This window comes from Ricinus communis, chromosome 8, assembly GCF_019578655.1.
Source record: "Ricinus communis isolate WT05 ecotype wild-type chromosome 8, ASM1957865v1, whole genome shotgun sequence".
Classification (NCBI taxonomy): Eukaryota; Viridiplantae; Streptophyta; class Magnoliopsida; order Malpighiales; family Euphorbiaceae; genus Ricinus; species Ricinus communis.
The window spans coordinates 28,740,483-28,767,869 of NC_063263.1; the positions used below are offsets into that span (position 1 = coordinate 28,740,483).

Genomic DNA, 27,387 nt, shown 5'->3' on the forward strand with positions numbered 1-27,387 from the left:
AAGTGTCTAAGCCAGAACACTTTCATAATATCTTTTCATCTCTTCCACCTATCGATTATACATAGTAACGACATCCTCTGGCGATGGCTGCCAAGGACTCTAGGGAAGACCTAGGGCCGGAGGTCGGCTATAAGGTGTGACAAGCGAAGCGAAGATCGGAGCTTGAGAGAAAGGTGCTGGCGGCCTTTGTCCCATCTCCCTCCATTAAGCAGCCAAAAGATTTTCGATTGGAGGTGGACCTCTCCAAGTGTAATTTTCACTGAAAATTTGCTCCAGTATGAAGTCATTGAAAAGGTTTCTCCTCAAATGCTGGAAGGTCGAGATGACAAGTCTAGGCAGACTTAAAGATGATTGATTGATATGCGGAGGAAATTGGGGTCCAGCCGGGGAATTGCTGGCTGCAACTGTAGTTTCTGATGGATAAACATCTCCATTTTGACCTTGATCGGTTGCCATTTAGCTTGGGTAGGTAGGGAAACAAAGCTTTTGCACAAATTTTCCACGGACGGCGCTAATTGATAATTCGGTTAACTGAGACGAGCTATTAATAAGGATCTTCAAAAGCTGACCTCAATCTCCGGAGTGCCTATAATGAAACGTTAGAAAGTGTCGGGCGGGCTTATTTGGCCACTTACTCCGATGATACAGTTAGTAATTTGTGTAAGGGTGACTAAAGTATATAAGTGTGTAAGGTTGCATGTACCTATAAAATATACGTCAAAATTATATAAAATAAATACAATAAATTAAATTCATACGAATAGAATAACATGAACAAATAAATATTATCAAAGATATACTAAATATATACCAACTAGATATCATAAATATATAAATATATACTAACTAGATACCAAAATGCTAACACGTACTATACATTTATAAATATATACTAAACATATACTTTTTACCGTACATTTAAAAAGAAATAAAACATAATTGTCATATATGTAAAATAGATTATATATCAATTATATATCAAATATATACTAACTAGATACCAAAATGCTAACACGTACTATACATTTATAAATATATACTAAACATATACTTTTTACCGTACATTTAAAAAGAAATAAAACATAATTGTCATATATGTAAAATAGATTATATATCAATTATATATCAAATATATACGAAATATATATAAAAATCTGTTAAATATATACCATTTACTGTAATTTTAATTGTGTTTTTTTTAAAGATATAAATGTAGAAAATTTATTATATATAAGAAACATATATTAAAATAAGTTAAATAAATTCCATTATATTATAAGCGCTAGTATAATATTCATTGCTACTGAAAAATAATTTTAAAATTTAAGTATATTGAACAAATTTAAATTTTGACTAAACAATACTAAACATGTACCTTTTATTGTATATTTATATAGAATTTTTTACGATTGTTTCCAATGTTTGTTAAGATTTAATTCATTTATATACAAATAATAATATTTTTAATAAATTCAACATGATATAAAGTCAATTTGTAACTTAATAGTCTTGATTTACGATATTTTTAAAATATATTTTATTTTTTGTTGTATATAATTTTATATACATTTTCCAACAAACATAATTTGATTTATCAAATTTTTATTATTTCTATAAACTTTCTATCAAAATAATTATTCTTTTACACTCACTATAGAACCGATAAAATATCACTAATACCAGTACAAAGATACGAAAACTTCTTATTCCACAATAATATAAACATTTTTATTATCCCAGATGCTCTCCAAATTTAAAAAGAAAGTTCAAAAGTTACTAAAAACTAGTCGTTTATTCGTACATTGCACGATTATTATTATTATTTTGATTATAAAATTAAGTTGATAGATACAATTAAATAAAATTTTCTATATTTAATATTGCTTTGTAGAATTTTTAAAAATAATAACAAACTACCTATTTTTAAATGTTCTTAATTTTTTTAAATCTTAAACTTTGTTAATGCAATAATAGAAAAATAATTCATTAATTAATTTTAATATTATAAATTAACATATCAATATAATTAATATTACTATTTTTTAGAATTAAAAATATATTATATAATTACAAATTTAATTTAGTATTAAAATAATATTAGAAATATAATTCTAAGATGTTATTTTCTATATTAGAATTATTATCTAATTATAAAAATTTAATTAATATAATATTAAAATATAATTAATGTGCTATTTTTTAGGATAGATTTGATATCATTATCTAATTATGAAACTATTTATTAGTTAATATAGTATTAGAATATAATTAATGTGCTACTATTTATTAGGATAAAATTAATATTATTATCCGATTAGGAAATTATTTATTAGTTAATATAATATTAAAATATAATTAATATTCTATTTCTTAGAATTAGAGTCATTGTTTAATTAAATTTATCAATTAATAAATTAATAAGAAAAACTATAAAATTACAGAAGCTTGAATCCCATGTGTCAAAAGTAGTACATATCAAAATAAAAATTTTATGTATCAAAAATTAAGCACACATATCAAAAAAAATTTAGAGTTCATAAATATAAATATATATATATTAGTATATATAGATAATATAATATTAAATTAATAAATATTTTAATAAATAATATAAATTAATATTAGTACAAATCACATGCATTGAATGTACATGAAAAGTTACTAAATGAAAACATAAAAAAAGAGTAAAAAATCTTTTGTAAATTCTCTTTTCATTTGAATATGGCATCCAACCCAAAAACCTTGCTTGACATTTATTTCTTTAGTTTTTATAAAATATTTTTACAATAAAATTTTCACTAACGGCATTTTTAAAAGAAAAACTTTTTAACAGCCTAAATTTTTTTACTAACAGCGCAAACTCTTCTTACTTTTTTTTTTAATGAAAAAATCGCTAAAATTGCTGGTCTAGTTTTAAGGGAAGATTAGCATAAATTCATTTATAATTTTTCCGAAACTTGAGTGGACTTTTGATTCTTTATAACCAAAGGAAAAGATGAGCTCTAAATATGGATTGAGAAGAGGCAAAGAAAACATATTTGGGCTCCTGACTTACCTCCTTTTGGCTTTAATTTAAGTATTGTAACTCTAAATTAGTATATTTAGGCTCTTCAATTTTGCAATTTAATGTATTCGTGTCCCTAATTAAACATAAAAATCATTTTTGTTTGTTTTGATACTTGCAATTCAAGTCACGTGAGTCATATTTTAAATAATAAAAATAAATTTTAACTGATAAATAATAATAAAACAATTATTGTATTTTTGTGCTCCTTTTTATTTCTCTTTTTTTTTTTCCTTTTTAATTTCTTTCTCAAAATAAGAAAAAGCAATAGAAGAAGAAGATCAATAAAAGAATTATAGATCTAGTGAAAGAGCCAGCCTATCAATTACTTTCTCAAACCCTTCACTCTCAAATCCCTAATTCTAATCCTAAATAAAATAATGTTCAACATTTTATTTGCTATGTATTTCTTCCTTTTTAGTAGATTAGCTCTTTCAATTTTATTTGATTGCTTTGCGATTCTTTTTGTAGATTTGGCAGTCTTTGTCTCTTCCTATACATTTGATTTTATTATTGTTCGTTTTCTTTTAGTATTAAAGAGAGAAAAAAAAACATACAACGATGTTTATGAATAATGGATTCTTAATATAGTATAAGTTCTTGATATTGCATTTTAGAATATATGTATTAATTGTATGAGTTGATTTTAGAGGTGAGTCTTTTTTTAATTTCTACGAATAATACAAATTCATTTTCTTAATAATATATTTAATGGTGTCAAGTCAAAATAATAATTTTTACAAGGACTTTAATGTTATATTTGGTTAAAATTTATTAAAAAATTTATTTCATTTGAAAAAATATAATATTATGTTTGGTTAGAATTTATAGAATAATTCATTTTATTTAAAAAAAATACATGAGAGAGAAAATAAAATAAAAATAATTAAATTGAAAGAGATATTTTAGGATTATATAATATATTGACTTACAATATGGAACTCAATTAGAAATTCTATCTATTTTGTTAGCATTTAATTTAATTATAACCAATTTCACATAAACTTGGTTATGTAGAACTTTTATTTCATTTCAAAGCAAATAAATTTTATAAATTTTATTGAATTCAACCAAATACAACATAAAAAATAAAATAAAATAAAAATGATAAAGTTGAATGAAATATTTTAATATTATAAATATATGGATAATCTAATATGAAATTTATTAAAAAAATTTATCTATTTTATTAGAATTTAATTTACTTATAATTAATTTTATACAAATTTAAATATAAAATTTTAAATTAATTTTTATTTGATTTAAAATATATATATTTTAAATTTATAAATAAATTGTATAAATTTTAATTAAACACGCTATAAAATAGGGAGCCCGTGACATCAAATCTTTAAGTAAAGAGGCTCAATTTTACCTTTTTAAACATGAGGAATATAATTATAAAAAGAGTTAAAGCTTAGGGGCTTAATTATGCCTTTTCCGCCTTGAAGAAATGAGGACAACAGTCCAGCAAGGTTTAAAGGGATTGTGTATCCGACAGCAATGGTCTCTCTAAACAAAGCGTCAAAACCAGACATGGCTGACTTATCCAAGGTAACTTCAATTCCTTTTGGGGGATTATGCTTTTTCTTTTTTTCTTTCTCTTTTCTTGCTGTCGGTTATCTATGGGTTCTTTTTTCTTTTCTTAAAAAACAAAATGGGTTTAGCTCTTGCTTTCTGCTTTTGTTTTGGATTGCGTGCTTTAACATTTTGATATTCTTATTCTAAGATATCATTTGCTAGAGTGGTATGTCTCTTTGCCTGTCTGGGGTTTTTATCTTTCTTGGTTTTCTTGTTTTCCTTTATTTTCTTTTTTACTGGAATAATTGATGGTCAAAATGAAACTCGAAAAGGCTACTTCATTTATGTAAAATATTTCTGTAAGTTGCTGATATAGGGAGATGAATTGTATAATCTTAACTACCTACTGCCGACAGTTCTAATAAGTGCTGCCACTGCATTGCATAGCAAATTAAATTTTACTATCATCGTATGCGATTAAGTATCCCTGCAGTCTTGGTATAGGAGTCTATTTACTGTATCTGGATCTTTCTATTTCAATTTCATAAAGAGGCGATAAGCGAATTCATGAATACCTTTTCTTTCATAGCCTCTCTCTTTCAGTATTTTAAACTGGAATATAATCTCTCTCTCTCTCTCTCTCTCTCTCTCTCTCTGTTTTATGTATTGCTTTTGACATTTTAACTTACCATTGATGTACCTTTCAAGTTTTATTTATTTTCTTGTGGACTGGTATTGTATTAGCGCAAAATTTTGTATTTATGTTTAAAGCAAAGTTTTATATATTGTGCATGGGGAAATAATATTGCAGCGAGTCCCATAGCTCGGTGGTGATGGCTGGATATCATTGAACTTCTTCTATCCACCTATTTTACTAGGACCAGTAGGGAGAACTTTCATCATTAATAATGTTTGATGTAATTTGTTAAGTGGGTTTATAGAGGCTACTTTTCATTTGATTTTTATTGGTGCAAAATGCTGGTATTGATATAGCACATAAATGCGTTAGGACAACTTTCAGTATTTGGGCTCTTGCTTTTCCAGCCAAAGTCATATTTTTTCTTCTTCATTTTCTTCCTCTTAGAATAAAGTCAGCGTGTTTGTGGAAAATAAGAAGCAATTGCTTATGGTCTTAGATAAGGCTAAGATATTTCAAGATCTTCTCTTTTTGTACTCAATGTACTTTTCTAGGATTTTGCCATTTTTAACCTAAAGTGGAAGCCTTATTCCTTGTATTTGAAACTGTTAGTACTTCGTATATGTTGCATATCAACTTTGTCCACTGCTGAGTGCTGACATGCCCTATTTGTTACCTTCTCAGTTTTTTCCTGTCCGAAATAAGTGTGCCTTTCTGCTGGTTGAATTGTCACTTCTCACTTTTGAGTTGGTTACAACTTAAATAAAAACATTTGGCATATTAAGAGTGTGGGAATTGTGTGCATTCGCAGCTTTACTTGAATACGTGTTAATGTACGATGTACATGTGTGTGTGCACACATATATGTCTTTTCTGTTTTTAGTTTATTTCTTTGGCTTGTTTTATTAAAGAATGTGATGACTAAAATCTTGGTGCAGTGAAAACCTAGGTAATAGAACATAACATTGATCATTGATGAGGAAAGCCTTCTGGCAATACATTCTGAAAAAAAAAAAAATTCTAAAAGGATCTTGAGTTTGTAAAACATAAGATATGTAGAGTATCTGTTGCTTTTCAGAGTTTGAGATAAAAATGGAAAGCAACTCAATCCAGTAAGGAGTATTGGACATGTTATTCTGTTATTCTTTTCCTTTTCTGTATGTATAAGCAGAATGAGTTTGTTTACTTTACAAATGAAGGAAAACAACAAGGATTGGGTTTCTTTGATAATTAGAGTACTTGGCTAGATTAAGAGAATAAGTTGTTTTTTATTGAAATGTGATAGAAGGGAGAATAACTTGTCATTTTCTTCACTCACATGCAGGACCATTATGTGACAACAGTTGTCGAAGATCATGAGACAGCATGCTGGGGTTGTGGACTAAGGCTTCTTCTTCCATCTTATTCACCTATTTTCAAGTGTGGTTGGTGTGGAGCAATAACAAATCAAAATGAAAGAAAATGTGAGGATAAGTGCTTTTGGTGGAGGCGCGTGCGTGACCGTTGCTTTGTATGTGTACTCCTCAGCTTCATGCTTTTTGTAATATGTAGGTCTTATTTCATTTCATACTTCATAATATATAATCCTCTCTTTCTCTCTCTCTTCTGAATGAAGAGAAGAACATGCATTATATAATAACACCAAGTGCGTGCCAACTGCCATTTACTTAGAAATCCTGTTTATTGAACATTGATTCTAGTAGTTCTATGATTTCCGTTGGATGCAACAGCATATTGCTATACCAAATATTTGAAATGTTATATCATTTCTCTCATTGAGCCAGGTGATAAATTGTTGACCAAAACATATGATTGTAATTCCTTCATTATCCCCGTTTTTGACAATTTTTTCTGGTACTATGAATTTGGGTGACACGAATGAGCTTAGTTGTCTAATATTTTCTAGTTTCAGAATCCATTGTTTTGTGTTATATAGAGGATCAGGAGAACTATGCAACTTTTACTATAGGATTATCAGCTCTAAGGACTGTTAGATACAATAGAGGAAAGTTTTATACAAATTAGTATGCTTCTTAGAGCTCTAGTATCGTTCTACAGGCCAAGATTCCCTATCCAACCATATGCCAGTTCTGGTATCTCATTGCTTTTACCAGTTAACTTAAGAAACTTTACCTTGATACATAATTCTGACTCCACCTGTTATCCTGAGGATGTTGCACTGACCCAAATTTTAAATATTTACTGATGTATATCTCTGCTTCTTTGGCCCATGAAAATGGCTTTTGCTGATATTTATCAGCCTCTACTTTTTCACTTGTCTGTCAGTCTTATCCACTAATACAGGTGATAAGCTCTATTATGGGGCCATTTCCTGGTGTTATGGCTGATGAGCTTATGTTTTAGATGGTTTTTGACAGCAGATAGAACTTCCTAGGATAGGTAGAAACAAGCCAAAATTCAGTATTAAACAATCCATTCTCATTTTCCAGCCTTCAGTATCTGAAATTTGCCAATGAACTTCCTTTCTAACAAAATTTCTTATTAATCTTTTACATTATAATCTAAGGGTAGATTTATAGGGAGTTTGCTATGAAGCAGGTACAGGACACGAACACGGGTACAAGACACAACCTTTTTTTAAAATAGTGAGACATAGATACGCCGGAGACACTACAAATTTCATATATATACATATACACAGTAAAACTTCTCTGTAGTCATACGTTTGGGACTAAATGAAATTTATGACTATGAATACGTTGTAATTTAATGGAGGTTTGAGTACTAAAAGATTTTTTTTTGGACTTCATATTTTATATTATTGGTGAAATGATAGAAAACAGAGATAAGATCAGTAAATATCTTATCATACTATATAAATAAGATTGATGAGACAACATAATACTATAGTAAGACAAAACATAGCAGAACATATATTTTTCTTCAAGTTATATATATATATATATTATATAAATTACTATATAGAAGAATATTTTCTTAAAGCCACACTTAAAAAATGTAAAACTTATTATAATATAGAGTTTATTCCTATTTATAATTGGGCCAAATTGGGACCGTAATTTTTATCACTATATGGAGGTTATTCATATTTAGAGTATTACTATAGAAAGGTTTTACTGTATATATATATATATATATATATATATATATATGATAATTATTACAATTCAAATTGATATAAATAACATTCATAAAAATTAAACTAGAAGTCTAAAATATTTTCCATCTTTTCATTTTCACCCACTTCATGTATAAACAATTATATTTGAGAAAGAAACAAGTTGTAGAAAAGATTTTGAGGTGGAGAGACAATGGGGAATAAATTGAAGAGATAAAGAGATAAGGGGAGGGATTTCTTTTCGTTGAAATTAGCATGAGATGTATAGAGATTAAATGTGGCAGATTTTCTTAAAAGACTTGTGTTCTATATTTTTACAATTTGATTCATTAAGTTTTAAGTTTTTTTAAAAAGTGCCTATTGTTTTTTAAATTTGCCTCAAAAACTTGCAAAGTTTGTTACCTGCCATGTCCTGGATGTGTCCATTGCATGTCCTCGACGTGTCCTCAACGTGTCCCCATTTGTGAAAAAGAAAAGCAAAGGACACATTTTCTGGCATGTCCGTGTCCCCCCAGTGTCCGGCATACATATGGGCAGCCCCCCAGGACTGCCGGTGCTTCATAGGGAATATGCAATTTAAGGAAAAGAAATTCTTGTGATAATTGCCAAATATCCGAGTTATGTAAATTCTTCTAATGAACAGTGATTGTAGGTGTTTCAAGTATTAATATGTTGCATTATGTAGTTAAATTAATACTTAACAAGAATTTGAAGTGGCTTTTAATTTTTTCTTAAGCCAATTTATAGTGGCAGCAGCTGTTGCTGTTTGGTCTAAAACCATACAATGAACAGATAGTTTTTCAGCATTATTTAAAAATTCTTGAAGTCTTTATCTCATCTCGAGCAATTTTCTGAAAATGCAGGTGGTGGGCTGTGGGCAGCATATCCTGTTATTTTCTCCATTGGAAATTTCTGCGGGATTATCCACTCAATCATAGCAGTTATCTTGTCCACAACTACTGTTTCAATGTTTAGTCTTGCGGCCTTTAGATTTGCTGGAGCACCACCTGTCAGACAGTGGGGTAGCTACCCAGTTGTGGGAAAAGGTTTCCTGGAGAATCATACGTTCTGTCACTACTGTTCGAAGCCAAAGTCACCTAGAACCCATCACTGCCGTTCGTGTGGGAAGTGTATATTGGACATGGATCATCACTGCCCCTTTGTAAGTGTTTATTATTACATTTAGATATAACAAGTTCTTACTTCTAGTACTGGAATTTAATTAGTTAGATATTTATATTGTAATGAAGTTTTATTAAGTTTTTTCAATTTAATTTAACATATATATTTAGATCAATCTTTATCCATTAGAACTCAAGTCCAACTCAACTAAGTGCAAGGAGATGAACGAATAGTTCTTATATAATTTGTTGACCACAAGCTTTTTGGCAAATGGCAATATTTTGACAAAACACTTGGTCCTCTCCTTTAATAGTCGAGTTTTATGCACTATATAAAGATGGAAGTAGAATCTCTTTCTGTTTTCTTGTAACATCTGAATGTATTTTCTTGCAACTGAAAAACCTTTTTGGTTGGTTCAGCAATTTGTGAAAGCTGCATTGATAGAAGAAGAAACTCCTAATGGTGTTTCAATCCATTGTTTTCCTGGATATGGAATTTGATAATTTTAAAATTATTCAGAAATGTCATGTAAGCTCAACTCAATTTCAATCTTGTAGTTTGCAGCCTTGTTTTCTTTGTAGAACTTAAGTATCTTCCTGAAAATTTTGTTGATTTGCAAGAAAAGAAAGAAAGAAGATGTCTGCAATGAGTAATAGTTCAAATTGAGTTGTTTTGCTTCCAAAAGTTTCAAGATGTAGTAGGTTCCCTATAATTGTTTTCACTGCCATTTTCACAATTTTTTACTAGCAATTTACTTGTGTTAATGCACTTTTATGATGTATGTCTATAGTTTAATATATTTTAATATAATAATAAATATGTTATATTTTAAGAAAATAACTGTTTAATTTTCATTCTTACAAATCATTTATCTAACTACATTAACCTTTTATAAAATTTTTCTATAATGTACACTCATAATATATTTTAATAAAATCATTCTACTCTTTATTTTTATTATAGACTTGTATATATAAATGTGAGAGGTACTATATCTATATCTATTTATTTTATTAGATAAATTACTTTTTCATATATCCTATATTCTTTAAGTAATCAGTTTGATGATCCAAATTCTTATTGGTTTTTTATTAATATTTTTAACTTTCCCATGCACATATTTACATTTTTTTTTTAATTATTCCATTGAGCCATTAAATTCTTCACATACTATGATTTCTTTTAAAGTTTTTTATTCATTATTCAAATTCTTAGAATTCCAATATTTTGTTTTTCTATTATCATGTTTTGTATTTTCACACAAGCACACACAAACATACATATATGAATTTAAATATGCATTTTCTTTTAAGAAAAAGTAACTAAAATAAGTGTTATGCTTATAATAATTATTTTTTTAAGAAAATAAGTCATTTATGTTTATCATATCCATATTACCATTTAATGTCAATTAGTTCTTAATGTCAGCATACCACATTAAATCCACATATTTTCTTTTGGAGTTGTATGTAATATAGCCTTATAAGATATTGCCAAGTGGAGTTTCATGCAAAAATGGCTTATATATATATATATATATATATATATATATATATATATATAATAATCTCAATTGATTCCTCTTTTCTCTTAGCATGTTAATGCAGTAATTGCATATTTACTTATCATAATAATCTCAATTGATCTATCTATTATATATATAAAAGTATGGATGGGAGGGAGGATGAGAAAATTTATTGAAAAGCTCGTAATAAATTCTATCTAATTGTTCTTATAAGTTGAGATTATTTTGGTAGTTTTATTAAGTAATATATTACTTGTAATTATTTAAATTAACAATAGAAATATAATTAACATGTAGCTTTTTTAGGACGAGAAATCATTGTTTAGTTAGGAAATTAGTTAAAGGAAAGAAATATTTTATCTTGAAAATAAGAGCTCATTGTTTAATTAGAACTCATTATCTTTTCATTTTAATTTAGAATATTTACTGGAGTAGACTTAGAATATTTGACTATATAATATAATTAGGTTAAGAAAAAGATGAAAATTATAAAAAAAATGTCTCATCCATAAATGATATCTTGATATTTTTTTATTTCTTTAATTAATAATTAGTAATTATTGTAGTACATGGTAATGCTTATGTCAATAATATAATTTTCCATGATACTAGTTTCATAATTATAATAGTTATGTTCTTATTTTTAATTTATTACGCAAACATTACATATATGTGTTATGAGATTTTTAGCAACATTTATATAATGAACAAAGCGAACACATTCATGAAAACCTAGTGATATAATATATTTTATATATACACACACAATCACACACCGACATCTCAACCAAACATAGTTGTCAAAAGCGCGCCTGAGGAGAGAGGCGCACAAGGTGCAAGCCTTGGGGCCTCAGGATAAAAAAGGCAGGCAACATGTGTAAGGCTTGCGCTTGAGACTTGACGCGAGGTGTAGGCAAGGCACGCCTTTCTAATAGTTTGGCATTTAGGTATTTTCTTAAACATGAAATAATCTCAGCCCTTCATAATAAGATTAATACAGGTTATGTAGGCTTTCCTGCACCTGGTTATTTCTTAAAAAAATAAAAAAGAAAAAAAAAGAAAGAAGATTAGGGCAAAACAAAGACATCGACAAGAAAAGAAAAGGAGGATGAAGAAGAAGACTATATAGAGCTTAATGAGGATGAGTGATGTGATGACTATAATTAATATTTAGGAGACTAGGAGTGTAGGAGTAGGACTAAGACCATAATTATAGACTTATAGTAAATTAGTAATGGAACTGTGGAAGATGCTTTAGGATATCTATTTTTCTAGGACTTCTAGTTATTTAAGACTATTTTACTTTTATTATCTCTTTTAAACATATCCCTTTGTCATGATCTTTGTATTTCGTTTCTTTGGTTGTGTTAAGTTTTGTATTTTATGCATTTGTTATGTTATGAGTCTTAGTTTTATTTTATTCAATTTTTTTGTGCTTTAGTCAGGCACACGCCTTGCCTTGCGCTTTGTGCCTCAGGCACCAAGAGCCTTTTTCACCTTGGTGCACTTTTCGCCTTTAACAGCTATGCAACTAAACTAATAAAAGTTGATGGATTGTTAATTAATATAAATAAATGCTCAAGGTTTGTCTGGAAATACTCATTATAATAGTTAAATTTTATGATTTTACTTAAAAGAAATAAGGGAAAGGAAGACCAATAATATAGTCTAAGTGTGTGCTTGGTTGAAATCCATTTGCAAATCTAAAGTTTATATGCTTTGGATGAAACTAAAGTTAATTTTATAATTCTACATAATCAAATTTGTGTAGAGTTGGTTATAGCTAAACTAAATTCTAATAAAATTGGTTGAGTTTCCAAATGAATTCTACATTAGTAAGTAAATATATTTCATAACACTAAAATATTTCTTTCAACTTTATTATTTTTATTTTACATTCTCTCATGTTAATTTTTTTTTTTTCCAAATGAAATGAATTTTTTAATAGATTTCAACCAAACATAGGGTAAATAAATTGTTCGTGGCTGGAATAAGCTGAGGTATTCCGGTCATTAATGGGTGGACCAAACAGGACGTAGACACTTTTTTCACTCCAATATTTAGATTGGAAAGGTACATTTCATCATCCATTACAGCCAGAACTCAATGGAAGTGGCAACTATATATGCAACGAAATTTTTTGATTATTATGAGATAAGTGTGTCGTTCTCTTCTTAAAGAATTAGGAGGAATTGATTTCTAAAGAATTTTCAATTCTGCCCTTCTTACTAAACATTCCATTCAGTTACTGTGCAAGAGTTTAGTTTTATTGTGTAACTAGAAGGTTTAGCTCATGCTTGTATGCTGACAACAGTGCAACTAACCTTAAATCCTTGTGCAGATTGGAAATTGCGTTGGTGCAGAAAATCACCGGCATTTCATTGCCTTCCTTATTTCAGCTGTCATCAGCACAATATATGTTTCGATCATGTCTGCATATGCAGCAATGCATGTATGGCCAACATTACCACATAGATCTTTGGGCTATTTGAATGGGATGAGCAGTTATGTAGCTTGGAGAATTTTGAAGGAAGCTGTTATTGCTTTTCTGCGATCCACACTGTTTCTTTCCCCAAGAGGACTTGTCCTTGTTTATCTGCTTTTTGCTAGTGTTTCTGTGGGGATAGGATTAAGTGTGCTTCTGTGGCAGCAGCTTTGTTACATATACCGGGGTACAACTTACTTAAGCCACTTGAGTGACCAGGGAGGTGATGATGTTGGAGAAAAGGACTGCAACAATTTGTTCCGTTTCTTTGGTTGCCCATATTCTGTTTCAAGACTGTTGCCCAGTGCTCGCAATTCCCCTAAGAGACACAAGAAGTAAAATGAATGAATAAATGATATGATCATTGTTTGTCATAAAAATTAGAGTCTGTCACCAGCTTTTACTGGTAAAAACTTAATCTGTCATGTTTTGGACAACATCAGCATCATCCAATTACCTAGGCCTGCAGAAATCTTGATGCGATTACATTCTGGCTTCTGAGTAATTTCTTGGGACTGAACCATACTGCATAATTATTGTAGGATGCAAGTGTAGGCAAATGATGGAGAATATGTTGTGTTAGGTTATCTTCATCTGTTTTCTGATGGTGGAGAAATAGGAACCTGGGGCTTCAGATTTTTATGTTCTATACCCACCCCCATGTTGCTGGAGATACTTCGGACAATTTGCACGGCAAGAGAGCGTTAATTCATTGGTTCGCATTCCATTTTTTCTTTTGTCCCAAGTATTAATGATATTTAGAGAAAGGAAATGCATGGCTAGAATGCAGCTGCTGTTATTTCTCTCTCTAATTATTGCTTTATACTTCTGATTATTCCATTGATAATATGATATTATAGCAAGATAAATATTCATGTAGAACAGTCCTGTTCTGCTACCCTTGGACAGGATTCATAACTGGGAGAGACATGTTAATAGATCTGTGCAGGACAATCCTATATTGCACTACAGAAACAGGCATTTTATGGGTGGATGCTGAGGCAGTTCTGTGACATTAAACAACAGGGAAGTGATCCACTTTTTGTGGATGGATGCTTGAAAGCTTCTTCTGGGAAGTTAAATAAAATATTTCAAGAGCAAGTTGGCTACGTGACTGTGAACAACCAGCAGACTAAAGAAAAGTGATGATTAAGATTTTGTATGCCCGTTAAGTTCTTAAAATTAATATATATTACTTATTTGAAATCGTCAAACAAGGATTATCTTTTGGGGCTGTTCGGTGTCAATATTTTTGAAGGAAAAGGAAGTCTTTCCGTTGTTAAAAGGGGTAATTTTCTGACGTGGCATATGAAATCCTCAGCCTTTTCAGTTGAGAATATCTTATCCAACTCATAAAGTCTAGAAAACATGTTGACCCAAAGAAAAATATCTCACTCATTCTTCCACTGCCAATCAATTATCCATATTTTCTCCCAACAAAAAAGAAAAACCCAGATAAGGTTATATATCTATAACATATGATATCTAGTGCTAATGTGTGCATGAATTAAAGAGAAAGTAGAGAAGATGTCAGAAGCAGGGCATTTTCTTTCACCTGGCAGAGCCATTAAAAGCATTTCCAGCTTGTATTCAGCACCGTTTCTGTCTCATACTCCCAAAACTGTTGCTATTGTTTCAAGAAGAAAAGATTTTACAATGGTAAATACCATCCTTGTTTACACCTATAGTATATTTCTCTTGAGTGTTTTAGCAGTTAGCATAGCTGCAACTACTACCCAGTTGGCTATCCATGGATGGCTTTCAGTTCATGTAAGTTAAGATCTACTTAGACCAGTAATAAATCACAAATACTTGCAGTAAGATATACTACCAGTCCAGAGCTTTCAATCTCATGGGTTGCATATATACTAGTGTATCATCTAAATTCATCGTATGTTTTCTGCATGAATCAGAGCAACTTTTCTTGTTAAGAAGAGCGAGTGTCATTTCCTCCTTATCTCTTACTCAATTTGTGCTTTGGTTTGATTATAGATAACCAAACAAAGTTGTAGTAGGACTCCACGTAGTCTGATCTCAATATCAACAGCAGATGGGAAATGGCATGGAAAGTGGAACTGTGATTACCTGCTCTCCCTTCAAGACCTACAGTTGGAAGATCTGATCGAAGATGAACAAAAAGATGCTGAGGTTTCTATCAGTCTCTGCATTCAAAAGGTCATATCCAATCAGTTCTGCTTATGTTTGCATTTGGATAGATGAGCATATCAAACGAAAGAACCTTTCTTCTACTTCATTCACCTGTTAATATGTGATAACCAGACTAACTTTCTTTAGCAGCATGCCAGCTTTGGTTTCTCAGTGGATGGAAGGATCCTCACATCTTTCACCAGAAAATGCAGCAACTGCTCTTCTCCATTCTGCAGAGAGGTTTGGTTTGTTATCCTGTAATTGCCATAAAGTTTCCACATTCATAGATTCTAAAATTGAGAAAATAGGTAGAGTGTGGAGCTTAATAATAATATTATAAGATTTGGATGTGATCATAATCAAAATGATTAGAATTTATCACTTTAGCAGCGGATATAAGCTACTTAATATTTGCTTATTTTAACAATGTGGATATGTGACACTCTCCTCAAGTTTAATTGGGACTAGCATTCAGTTGTCACTTGAAATATAAGTCAAATACTCCTGTAATTTGAAATTGAGTTGAAATGCAGCGGCACGGGACCAAACTTCTGATATTATAATCTAGACAGAAGCTAATTTTGAGATAGGTAGAAGATGACTTAAAAAATTACCAGACTGCCAAATCAATTAATGAGTTCAATAAGAATTAAGTATTATTAAGTTTAGATTCAAGCATTATTAAAATGACTAGAGCTAGTCACCTTATCACTTGTAAGGTGAGAATGAATAGCGTCCAGTGTCCATTAACAATATGAGAGGAGAATGTGCTCTACTAAATTTGTTTCCAACCTTGATTTGGATCTAATCATAACCAAAATGATTAGAGCTAATCTGATGGTGAGCCATTACCACTTATAACCCTTGCTTAACAATTTGGGATCTCTAACATTGGTGAAATAGCTAGATGTTTGTACTGATATATGGATTGATTATAAAACTTATTTAACCCTGAAGTTCATGTTTCCGGCCTTCGTGTCAGATTGATACCAACTTCAATGTCTGGGTTCTGCCATCCAACAAAGACAATGGTGCAATCCAGCTACCAGAAATAGGAGGCGATGACCCATCATTAAGTCCCTAAAACTCTGAATTTGTCTACCTTATCTGTCTCAAACTTTAAAGTAAGACGGTTGATCATTGATTGTGCAGGTCATCTATGTGAAGCCAGGATATGAAGCCAATCTTGATTCATTAATACAGGACACCATTAGGCTAACAACCTCTGTCAAAGTATGCACAATAAAGCAGAAAAAGTAACCAAAAAAATAAAGAAAAAAAAGAAAAAAAAAAATGTATCAGCATGTCTGCGCAAAACCCTTCACTTGGATTTCTTGATTTTGCAGGACATTTGCTCAGAGTCTTGTGAGAAATCTGAATTCACATTGCAATGTAAGTATTGTTAAGAGAAAGACCATTAGCAGACTATCAGAGTAAGCTCTAATTTGGTAAATTATTGAAGCAAATCTGTTTCATTTCTATCTCAGACATTGGTGGACAGAATGCAGCCTCTATTGACAAGAGGTGGTCTAGACTCCTGGAGCTGAAGAAAGCAGCTTTATGATAAATGCATGCGTACAACTATTTGAAACAAAAAAAATAATATTCTTATTTAGATTAAAAAGATTAGTTACCTTGTTAATGCAATGAAGTAAAACATAGAACAAATCTCTTGAGTTTTAATCTTAATTACACTTTCATCCATTGAATAAATTTATCTTTCACTTCTTATTTTCAACATATTTTATCCTTGAGTTTTTTAAATATTCATTTGCTACCTTTTCTAACTCTTAAAATAGACAAATTTAGGACTCAAATATTATTACATTTAGAATATGAGAGAATAAAATATGAATTTATTTAAAAATGAAGGATTAAAATATAATGTGAGATTACAGTGTATTGTTTAAAAGTTAAGGACAACATTAAATTTTCAAACAGAAAGGATCAAGATATACTCGGGGGACATAGTAATTTGTTCTAGTGTGTATATGGCCTTTAGTATGTGTGTGCAACACTTTTGCTTGTACATTTTTTTTTTAAAAGACCTTTCTTTTTCTATCTTTACCCAATAAATGACAATACACTTCATGTTTTATTTGTGCACGTCTGTGTGTATATATATATGTATGTATGTATGTGTGTATATATATGTATGTATGTGTGTATATATATATATGTGTGTGTATGTATATATATATATATATATGTGTGTGTGTGTGTGTGTGTGTGTATATATATGTATGTATGTATGTATATATATATATATGTGTGTGTGTGTGTGTATTGAACAAGGGATTTCAGTTATAGCCATGCCCTGCAAGTTATCATCTCAAAAGTGTGCTAGGTGATGAATCATAATTCACTCTCTAGTTGGATGAACATAAATTTTGATGTAATTTCTCAATTTCATATTTTCTGAGGCAATAATGTATTAATCACTAATATATACAAACAATAATTTCCCATATGTTCATTAATAATATTAATATAGTAAAAAAACTGTTTAGAGCTATAATATGGGAAGAAAAATTGAAAAAAGAAAGCCTCAATCTCATGTATCTGTCCAAGAATTTGAATGAGATTTACTCAGTAAAGTGATTTAATAATGCAACTTAAAACTAATACAATTGAATTACTAGCACATGCATTTTTCATCCCCCATCACAAATTACCTTTTGGAAAAAAAAGAAAGCAAGAATACAGCCTCAGAAACAATAAACAAAGGATAACCAAAACCCTTACCCCAGAAACCATGTGTACCAAAACTTGCTTACTGCTAACAGTAGCATGAACTGTATGAAATCTAAGGGGAATGCGTAGTAATACTACCATGCCTGAACACTAACAGCTCTACATGTAAAATAGACTCAAAAATCAATTACTCAAACTTGAACAGAATATAACACCCAGAAGAAGAAAAAAAGGAAAGAGTTCTGATTGATCTGGAATTCATTTACTTGGTCTTGCGATTCCAAAAAAAGTGATAATCTCTAGCTTCTACATGCCTGTAGAATCAGCCAGTCTCATGAGCACTCTATCCTCTGTCGTTTTGTAGGACTACAGTCATTTTCTTCAGATTTGTCTGAGGTACCATTAACAGCATCATTTCTTTTGCTTTGTTCGTATTTGAATGTCCAACCGGCAAAATCAGATTCAGAGAATAAGGAGGTGGGGGTTGCTTTAAAAAATGCCAATGGAACCTGTTTTACCCTTCGTCTAAGCTGCAATTTAGTCACCAAGCACAAAACCGAAAGAATTGAAATGACGTCAGAGATTGAAAGAAGAAAAAGCTCTATAGCAAATGCGTAATAACAGGAAAAAAATCAACAATTCTGTAACACTACCACATCCAAGATTAAAGAAGACCTAATGGCACAAGGAGCCATTCCATCCTTCATGTGTTTTTGCAACTTTATCATATCACTTTAATTTTGCAACTTATCATATCACTTTAATTTTGCAACTTTATCATATCACTTTAATTTTGCAACTTTATCCACCTGGCTGCATTAATTAAAAAATGTAACATACAAACTTAACTTTGCTCTTTATTTTATTTTATTTTTCTGTTACTTCCTGGACCCTTCACAAATGAAAAGTAAAAAATAATTCTTTAGATGACAAGTAAAATTCTTTCATTCACTTTTGACCTTAGAGATAAAATTGCAACTAATTTGCATAATTAGGATAAAACTGAAAAGACATAAATTGAAGGGATAGGACAAAAATGCAAATTAGTGAAGCTTTGGATGTTTTATCATCAGGCTGGAAAGGACGAACTAAACTTAGAATACATCAATTCTGGAAGATTTAATCTGTGATGTCACATAGCAGCGCAGACATGATAAATTACTGTCTTGCAAGATAATGGTATGTGGAGGTAGTAATCATTGTCTAGTGCCAATGGTGAACAAACAACAAATTAAGTTGTAAAAGTTATTGTCCTAAAACTATAGTGCAGAACAGGAAAACAGATTTAAGTTCTGGAAATATACTTAATGTACTCCAAATCTTTAAGATACTTGATACAGATTCTCCAAGGTGAATCAAACTTTATCAAATTACTGGGATTTCTTTTGAAGAAAAAACACACATACCGCACTTGTTTTATATGCATGCTTCATATGTATAATGGAACTGATAATTAAATTTGATAGATATTGGCAAAGATTATAATATTACCTCCTCTTCAAATATTGTTGCATATGAACTAGAACTAAAATCGTTAATGTTAACTTCAGTGGTTTTCTTTCTGACTGTCAAGTCATTCTCCAGTGATAGAACAAACCTATTGTGAACAAAATAAAATATACTGAGACACAAATGAATATAGCATCACTTGCTGATCAGGCATTAATGATGAAGCGCTTACCTTGAAACAGGTGGGCAGTAGTGATGACTAAGGGTATCAATTTCCCACAAAGAGCTTCCTGTTTGAAGATTGCTGTTAATGCATATATTTGAGCACTAATTTCCATTGTCCAACTCTCATATGCACGTGAACATATGAGAATAGAGGAATTTTGAATGGAGTTAAATATGAGAACAGGATGAAAAATGAATGTACTGAAAAAAATTATTGATGTAACAGATTCCTCAAGACCAAGAGGTCTAGGATTCAATACACTTTCAGTGGCAGCCTATTGTTAAAGGATAAAGAAGGAAATGCAGTTTTCAATGGAAATGAGATCAATGTTTATCACTAACCTTAATCTATCATGAAAAGAACCACATAAAAAATTGTCAAAAGGATAAACCACATGGGACCCTTTTGGATTTTCCCTTGAAAATGTGGATTTCCTATCCCTAGGCATGACTTGCATGTGGATAAAACTGAAAGCAAACAAATGCATGTGGATAAAACTTTCATGTAAATTCACCCAACATAGGGTTGCTTTTAGCTGACAGTTGAAAAGGCGCTAGCATGGTATGAACGAGCGAATTTCAAATAAATTGGAAATAGTACTTACTCAAGGCACTAGACTTTATAGGACTGCATTCCTCATTATTGAAACGATCAATGCCAGGTTTTCTAGCAGAAGCATGACTTCCATTTCTAGAATTGTTCGCATCGCCGGCATCTTCCCCTTTTGCTTTGGAGTTATCAGCTGCACTTTCATTACCATCTTCCTGAAAAATAAACCAAGTAATACATAAGCAGAAGTTTTACATTTTAGGTTATATGTTCTATCTTATAAGCAAGTCAACTATCTTCAGACTATATCACATTCAATTGGTATATCATTTTGCCTTTTCTCTTCCTTGAAAGGTTCAATCAGGCATATCATTCACAAATGACAACTTTTTGAGTCTTGAGAATCCATGAAAAACTTGTCAAATGCATATGAAGAAGAACTGATGAAGGCATTCTCTCTATAAGTAAAATAATGTGAATACATCTCTTAAATCAGCAAGACAATATACTATTATCCAAGTTTATTAGAATCAGAAAGATTTCTTCTAGACGGCAGGAAATATACTAAAATATTTATTTTAGGTGGTAATGCAGTAACTAATCATTAATAAGAGGTGACAAATGGGCTTGGGTAGAACTCATTCCCAAAAGCTAGCTCAAAGGAAGAGGATGTCCAATCCACTTATATACGCGATAACAATGCATTAACCAAGCGATGTGAGATAAATACAACTTCTAACACCTTCCCTCACGCTTAGCGTGACATGAAAATGCGTCGGGTCCAAACCCACCATTGCAGACAAAAGGTCGGGTTTGATACCATGATAAATTGGCTTGGGTAGAACTCATTTCCAAAAGCTAGCTCAAAGGAAAAGGGTGTCCAATCCACTTATATACATTATAACAGCTAATTAACCAAGCGATGTGGGATAAATACAACTTCTACGGGAAGAAAAATGTATGAGATACTGCATACTTCAGTCTTTGAAATGTAACGAGTAACATAGCCAGCTCACCCAAATAGATGATAAAGATTCTACATACAATAATAAGACTGTAATATTACCCGGTGCACCAAGCAGTTGATAGATGGATGCCTCCTTAGCAGATTGTGAATCAATGCAATAATAACTACTCCTCCTGAAGGAGGGGCTGTAAGTGCTAATCTGCTCAATCTCTTAGCAAAAGCAGCAGCCAAATATGCCGGAAGAAGTGGTGACTTTAGGCAGGAGTCGAGAAGCTGCACACAGATAATTGCATGTCAACGACAAAGTTTAAAGTCAATAATATGTTAATTTATTGCAGTTTCTTTTTATATCCATTATCAGTTGAATGGAGTTCGTAAAAGTTGTTTTTGCGCGCATGGTATTTACCAACTTCAGGACCATGAAGATGCATATCAAAGTTTACTGTCCTTATTGCAGCTTGGTTTTTATTTCATTTTATCATGTGTCACTCAAAAATAATATTCTAATTCATTGAACAATAATCAACACTACCTATTACCTGAAAGAATTTTGACCTGTGTTTTGCCATGAAGACAGAAGGTAACAATAGCGCATATAATTTTTCATAGAAGTTGGGATACTCCAAGCCGTGTTGAGTCATGAGGATAAAAAGGCTGCTAAGGGCCATAACACTGACAACACCACCGATATCATATGATCTTGTTAAGAAGTCGCTGCATAATGTCAGATATATATCAGAAGTTAGGAAATAGTATAAAGGGACATCATATCCTCGAGGAGAAAGAAATTGGGTTTATAAGTATACCATAACATCAACGGATTAGAGATATAAGGAATGACAGCCTGATGGAGAGAAATGAGAACCTGGGCAAGAAAAAAAAAGTAAGAAAAAAGAAAAAAAAAAAGAAAGAAAAAAGAAAAGATAGCAGGTGAGAGAATGGAAAGCATTATATAAAACCTATGTTAAACCAACAAGGGAAAATAAGAGTCAAAGAAAATGTCCAAATGAGCTAATGCAAATTTGCATCTCATAAAAAAAATTAAAATAAATGTGTTGCACAGTCAGTAATAAATCTACAAATTAAAGGAGAAATAGGCACTCAAATAATATGACTATGAACATTTATAAAAAATGTGCTGAAGAAAAACGATTCACTGCCACCAAGTACAACCAAAAAGGGATATACATCTCGCTATGAAAGATGAACTGACAGCCAAGAAGTAAACCAAATCTGGCCAGATAATTAATGGTGAGAGCAAAAGAATAAACAAGGAAAGTCTCATCCTAAATAACAAAGGGATAGGATGATTTTGATTGATAAAGCTTATCATTTCTCATTTTAGCGGTTGAGGAAGAAACAAGCTGCCAAATGCAGTGAGCTGCCTTTGCAGAACTGAAAATTTGGAGCAAGGGCGTAGCTAGATTAGAAAATTAAGTGTTTTCCATTCATCAGTTTTAAACTTACAGCAAAATTGAGCTTTTGGGCATAATAAATTAGGATATATGATTTAAATTCAGTATAGAAATAAAATGATAACTGTAACAGTTAGAACATAGGTTTTCTTTCTCTAAAGACCTAATGCAACACAATTGTGTCCCACTCTCTTTATAATGAAAGCCACAACTAACTCAAAGAAAAAAAAGAAGTTGAAAAATAGTGTCAGAAATTTACCTCTTTGTACACATTAACTGGAAGGGGTAACCTAAGAAATGAAATCCATGCCTTGGTGAATTTTAATTTCATCTTTTTACTAATACTGGCAGCAGATAAGACCTGAATGGATTGCATGCATAATAGGGTCAGCACAGAAGAATACAGATTGAAAACAACTACAGTAAAGCATCCAGCAAATGCACAAAGAAAAAGAAGAGAATCTAGTAAATAGAATGGCATAAAATATCTGCATGAATAAGGATTGACAACTTGCATTATTTTGATCCTTATCTTGCACTTTCGAGAGCTCAGAAGCATCTTTTGATTCACCTTTTTTTGATGAGAATCCTGCTAGGTTAGAAAAATTGAAGATTAAGATTTTAGATAACCACCAAAATAGAAAGTTTGTGAAGAAGTTAAGAGTGAGAAAGTTGTCGAAGGTTCTTTAAGCTTTGGAAATCATCAACCAATATTCATGCTATCATTGAGTTCATAAAGTAGCACCTTTACTTAGGGGTTGGACATTGTGCATGTATATTTCCATGCATAAATTGTCCTAAACTACTAAAAAAGATCAACATCAAGTGCAAAAGACAATCACCTAAGCCACTCCACATCTTATTATCAGAATTCTCTTTTGGGTCCTCTACTGTGGGGATGCATGATAGGATATAATGTATCTTGTGAATAGATAGATCCATGCTGCAAGATAGAGAAAATGGTTGAACATTTGGCAGGCTATAGAGTTATTAGAATCATTCTTACACAAGAAACGTGATCACCCTTGAGCAATTTTGGTTATTCAAAAAATAGTTAAAGAAACAAGAAAGTACAGCTAATCATCAAGCAAGAAAGTAGAATTAATACAAACCATAGGAATCGATTAATGAGATCTAGGATGTCAAAGACACATTAAAACAGATACACAAGCAGCTGAAACTTCCTTGCTTTACCCATTTGTGCAGTGCACACAATAAAAATCAGAAAAGCCAACATAACTGAGGGAAATACTGAATGTGTAAAGTAAAAGTGAGTCATAATAACATAACATGAAAAAAAAAAGAAATTAGTGCTGACTTTACTAATTCTCAGTCTGAATGAGTGGCTTAAAGAATTCTATGGATCTAATTTTGTGCATAAGTTCACACATCAAATTAAAACCAAACTACAAAAAATCACAAAGCTATCTGCAAACTGTGGTAAACAAATACAATAACACCACACAAACCTGGCCCTTGGATGACTGGCATCATCTCCATTGGCAGCACTCTTAGCCTTGTTATCTAAAAAAGAAAACAAATCCATGATAAAACAATTGGAAAACAAATTCATGATAAAATGAGAACCATGTCTAAAATTGTACCAGGGCTGTCATTTTCCCCCATTGTTTTAGCAAGTTTGTCGAGGCTAATGTAGGTGAAGTAACTGTTCCCAAACATAAAAAACAGATTATAAAAGAAGTAAACTGACTCAGCAATATCAAAAGAGAAAGAAATAAAATAATTCAAAACAATGTACGTGCTATTTTATAGGGATGCATGAATAGAAATGACATACAAACCCAACAGTAACTATCAAAACACACAAATGACTCTTGTAACTGGCAGTTACAATGATCTTAAGTGGGCCGGAACAATACCAAATATCAATGTAGTTGAAATACTTGGAGGCAAGCAATTCTAACACAAAATCAACCGGGGTCGCAGATTGAACCTGCAAGCGAAAAACATATTAAGAGGTTTAATCTCTTTACTTTGACAATGCTATTTTTGTTTGGGAAAGTTAATAAAACTTACTAAATTGTATAGTAATCTATGATAAATAGCCGAATTGAATCTTCCTCCATTCCCGAGTTTCACAAATTCCATAACCGAATCCAATACAACATCCTAATCAAAATTTATCAGAGAAAGAAAACTCATCAAAATCACTAAATCACCACAATACCCAATGCCAAGCAATAAAAACAACTCACTCTCAAAGTCTCATCCAGCTCCACGGACAAAAGAAGATTGAGAAGCGACTTAACCAACTCATCAAACTTGGAGCGAAGCCAAGTTTTGTAAATAACTGCAGCATCGTCATCATCCGTTGTCGTTTTCTTGGACTTTTTCGAAGAAGAAGAAGCAGGGAGAGAAGGGAGGAGGGGAGTGAAGAAGGACTGGAGAGAGAGGAGAGATTCGACGACGTACTGAGGAGGGTAGTTCGAGGAGATGAAGGTGAGAAGGAGAGGGAGATTGTTAACATGAGCTGTTGAAGAGAGTAGCTGTATTCCTAGGGTTTTGACCTCTTTAAGTGTTTGTTTCGGCTTTGAATTTGATTTTGATTGTTTTGAAGCCATTGTTGAAGCAACGAGTTGCTGTTTGTGTTTAGAGGGAAGCAACGAGTTGGTTTTCACCTCTTTTCTCTTCTTACGCTCTGTTAGAAACAGGGTTTTAGGTTTCGAAGCAGAGATATTCATTTAGGTTAATTACGTTAAACTCCCTGAGGTTTGGCCTATTGCACAATGAGTCCCTGTATTTTTCCTGAGGAATAAAGTTTAATTTGGCTATTAATCTTGTATCCGGCCTAAATTTAATCATTTTCTAAATTTATAGATTTTATATCCCAAATTTTTTTATATGTTTGACTCAAATTAATTTTATTTTTAAGAAAAAATGAGAGTGATAGTTACTCTTTCTTGAAAATAAAAATAATTAATAAATTTATAATAATATTTAAAAATTATTAATTTTAATACAATTAATATAATTAATAATAAGTAGTTATTACCACCATTATTCTCATTAAAATTGCACTTACATTTACTGCCTTCGGTACTACCACCACCGTAAGTGTTTATTTCATCCTCATTATGAAGGAAAAAATAGTAAGAATACTGAAAAGTAGTAACATTTATTTTTTTATTATGTTTTGTTTAAATATTAATATATATATTTTAGTTTAAATAATTTAATTTAATTATAGAAAATTAATATTTTTTATTTTTATTCTATCCACTCTCTTTCTAGAGAGTGTATAACTCACTCTTATTTTTGTAAACAATAAGGATAATTTTGAACTAAATATATAAAAATTTGGATTAAAATATTTATAAATTTTTAAAAAGACTAAATTAAATCCAAACAATAAAGTTAGTGGCCAGATTGTACTTTATTTCTTTTCTTTATTATATTAAAACTTCATTGAGTTTTAATCTTATTAATTAATATCCCATTTCATCATAAATAACTTCACCATCAACTACTTGTGAAACCTATTATTAGTTGTTTTGTATTAGTTTATACGAATAAAAAGTTATTTAGAAAAGATTTTCAATATGATAGTATAAGTTATAATCACGTATCGAATTTGATCAAAGTTAAATATATAGAAAAACATTAGGAGAAAATAATGAATATGAATGAGAAAATGATATTTAGAAAATAATATTTAGATACAGTAAATATAACTATAAGAAAAAAGAATAATGATGAAAAAAAATTAAGTGAGATTCTTTTGATCTAATCTAATCAACTAATGGTAAAAGGAAATTTTTAATCAATTTGATAATTAAATTATTATTTGTGTAAATAAATATTAATATATTGACAAAATTTAGTACTCGAGGACTTTAGTTCCTTTTTGAAAATTAGAGTAATGGACTTTTTGATATTATCCTATGTTAAGGGGTTTAAGTGAAATGGTATTATTCATTGTTTAACTTTCTTTTTAGATGGAACTACCATATCCTTCGATGTAGTGCTATTTCTTTTTTATTTATTAAATCATCATTCCATTCCATGATGAAAATTATTGAAGAAATTATATCCTATATATGGTTTTTTTCAATTTCCTATAAAAAATATTAGCAACCTTTTCTTTTGCATATCCACTTTGATTTTATTTATTGCTCACGCAACGGATCTCTTTCTATAGATAGAGAGAGGGAGATCTGAAAGTAATTCCCTTCCACCCCCCCCCCCCCCCCCCCCCCCCCGACTTTTATGCTACTATGTGAGCAGTTCAAATTGGTTTAATCTTTCTAGCCTTTTCCTGGCTGAAACTTGTATATAACACTTATACGGAAGTGCATGCATAAAGGTTTGGAACTCCTTTTTTTATTTGAATTTTAAGAACATATGACCCTATCCTATTCTCGAATCTTCTGCCGAGCTTAACCCCGCGACTTCGCATTTCCTTTTGAAGAGGGCCAAAGAAAGGTCTCCACCTCCTCCCATCAGTCATTTTTTAAAATTTGACTG

At 30.9% G+C, this 27,387-nt stretch overlaps 3 protein-coding genes across 5 annotated transcripts; 2 read left to right on the forward strand and 1 right to left on the reverse strand.

The window, feature by feature from the left end:
• Positions 1–4,461: 4,461 nt before the first annotated feature.
• Positions 4,462–14,186, forward strand: LOC8286130 (protein S-acyltransferase 11). The gene is made up of 4 exons (XM_015726576.3): positions 4,462–4,618; positions 6,547–6,769; positions 9,186–9,484; positions 13,311–14,186. Exons 1-4 carry the CDS (start codon positions 4,568–4,570, stop codon positions 13,791–13,793), a joined length of 1,056 nt encoding a protein of 351 aa, XP_015582062.1. The 5' UTR covers positions 4,462–4,567; the 3' UTR covers positions 13,794–14,186.
• A 294-nt stretch (positions 14,187–14,480) lies between these two features.
• LOC8286129 (large ribosomal RNA subunit accumulation protein YCED homolog 2, chloroplastic) lies at positions 14,481–17,340 on the forward strand. 3 transcript variants are annotated; one of them, XM_015726577.3, is made up of 7 exons: positions 14,481–15,224; positions 15,447–15,629; positions 15,750–15,842; positions 16,585–16,674; positions 16,755–16,835; positions 16,949–16,994; positions 17,090–17,340. In XM_015726577.3, exons 1-7 carry the CDS (start codon positions 14,982–14,984, stop codon positions 17,164–17,166), a joined length of 813 nt encoding a protein of 270 aa, XP_015582063.1. In that variant the 5' UTR covers positions 14,481–14,981; the 3' UTR covers positions 17,167–17,340. The 3 variants fall into 3 exon arrangements, with proteins under 3 accessions (XP_015582063.1, XP_015582064.1, XP_015582065.1); XM_015726578.3 differs by having other exon boundaries at positions 14,739–15,224; positions 15,753–15,842; XM_015726579.3 differs by having other exon boundaries at positions 14,802–15,113.
• An 823-nt stretch (positions 17,341–18,163) lies between these two features.
• On the reverse strand, positions 18,164–25,569 carry LOC8286131 (protein NUCLEOLAR COMPLEX ASSOCIATED 4). The gene is made up of 15 exons (XM_015726581.3): positions 25,119–25,569; positions 24,940–25,032; positions 24,783–24,856; positions 24,507–24,568; positions 24,372–24,426; positions 23,745–23,845; positions 23,418–23,491; positions 23,162–23,263; positions 22,294–22,352; positions 22,027–22,201; positions 21,587–21,760; positions 20,576–20,735; positions 19,978–20,035; positions 19,788–19,893; positions 18,164–18,826 (listed from the first exon to the last, which is right to left on the reverse strand). Exons 1-15 carry the CDS (start codon positions 25,482–25,484, stop codon positions 18,629–18,631), a joined length of 1,857 nt encoding a protein of 618 aa, XP_015582067.2. The 5' UTR covers positions 25,485–25,569; the 3' UTR covers positions 18,164–18,628.
• Positions 25,570–27,387: the final 1,818 nt, after the last annotated feature.

What these genes read in the sequence shown, in the direction of transcription:
- LOC8286130 (XM_015726576.3), top strand. Translation starts at nt 4,568, where the DNA reads ATGGTCTCTCTAAACAAAGCGTCAAAACCAGACATGGCTGACTTATCC. An exon ending in CTTCATGCTTTTTGTAATAT is followed by an intron (nt 6,770 to 9,185) that starts GTAGGTCTTATT and finishes CTGAAAATGCAG; the next exon opens with GTGGTGGGCTGTGGGCAGCA. An exon ending in TGGATCATCACTGCCCCTTT is followed by an intron (nt 9,485 to 13,310) that starts GTAAGTGTTTAT and finishes ATCCTTGTGCAG; the next exon opens with ATTGGAAATTGCGTTGGTGC.
- LOC8286129 (XM_015726577.3), top strand. Translation starts at nt 14,982, where the DNA reads ATGTCAGAAGCAGGGCATTTTCTTTCACCTGGCAGAGCCATTAAAAGC. An exon ending in TCAGTCTCTGCATTCAAAAG is followed by an intron (nt 15,630 to 15,749) that starts GTCATATCCAAT and finishes AACTTTCTTTAG; the next exon opens with CAGCATGCCAGCTTTGGTTT. An exon ending in GGCTAACAACCTCTGTCAAA is followed by an intron (nt 16,836 to 16,948) that starts GTATGCACAATA and finishes TTGATTTTGCAG; the next exon opens with GACATTTGCTCAGAGTCTTG.
- LOC8286131 (XM_015726581.3), bottom strand. Translation starts at nt 25,484, where the DNA reads ATGGCTTCAAAACAATCAAAATCAAATTCAAAGCCGAAACAAACACTT. An exon ending in AAGATAAGGATCAAAATAAT is followed by an intron (nt 23,264 to 23,417) that starts GCAAGTTGTCAA and finishes CAATCCATTCAG; the next exon opens with GTCTTATCTGCTGCCAGTAT. An exon ending in TATAAAGTCTAGTGCCTTGA is followed by an intron (nt 20,036 to 20,575) that starts GTAAGTACTATT and finishes ATCTTCAAACAG; the next exon opens with GAAGCTCTTTGTGGGAAATT.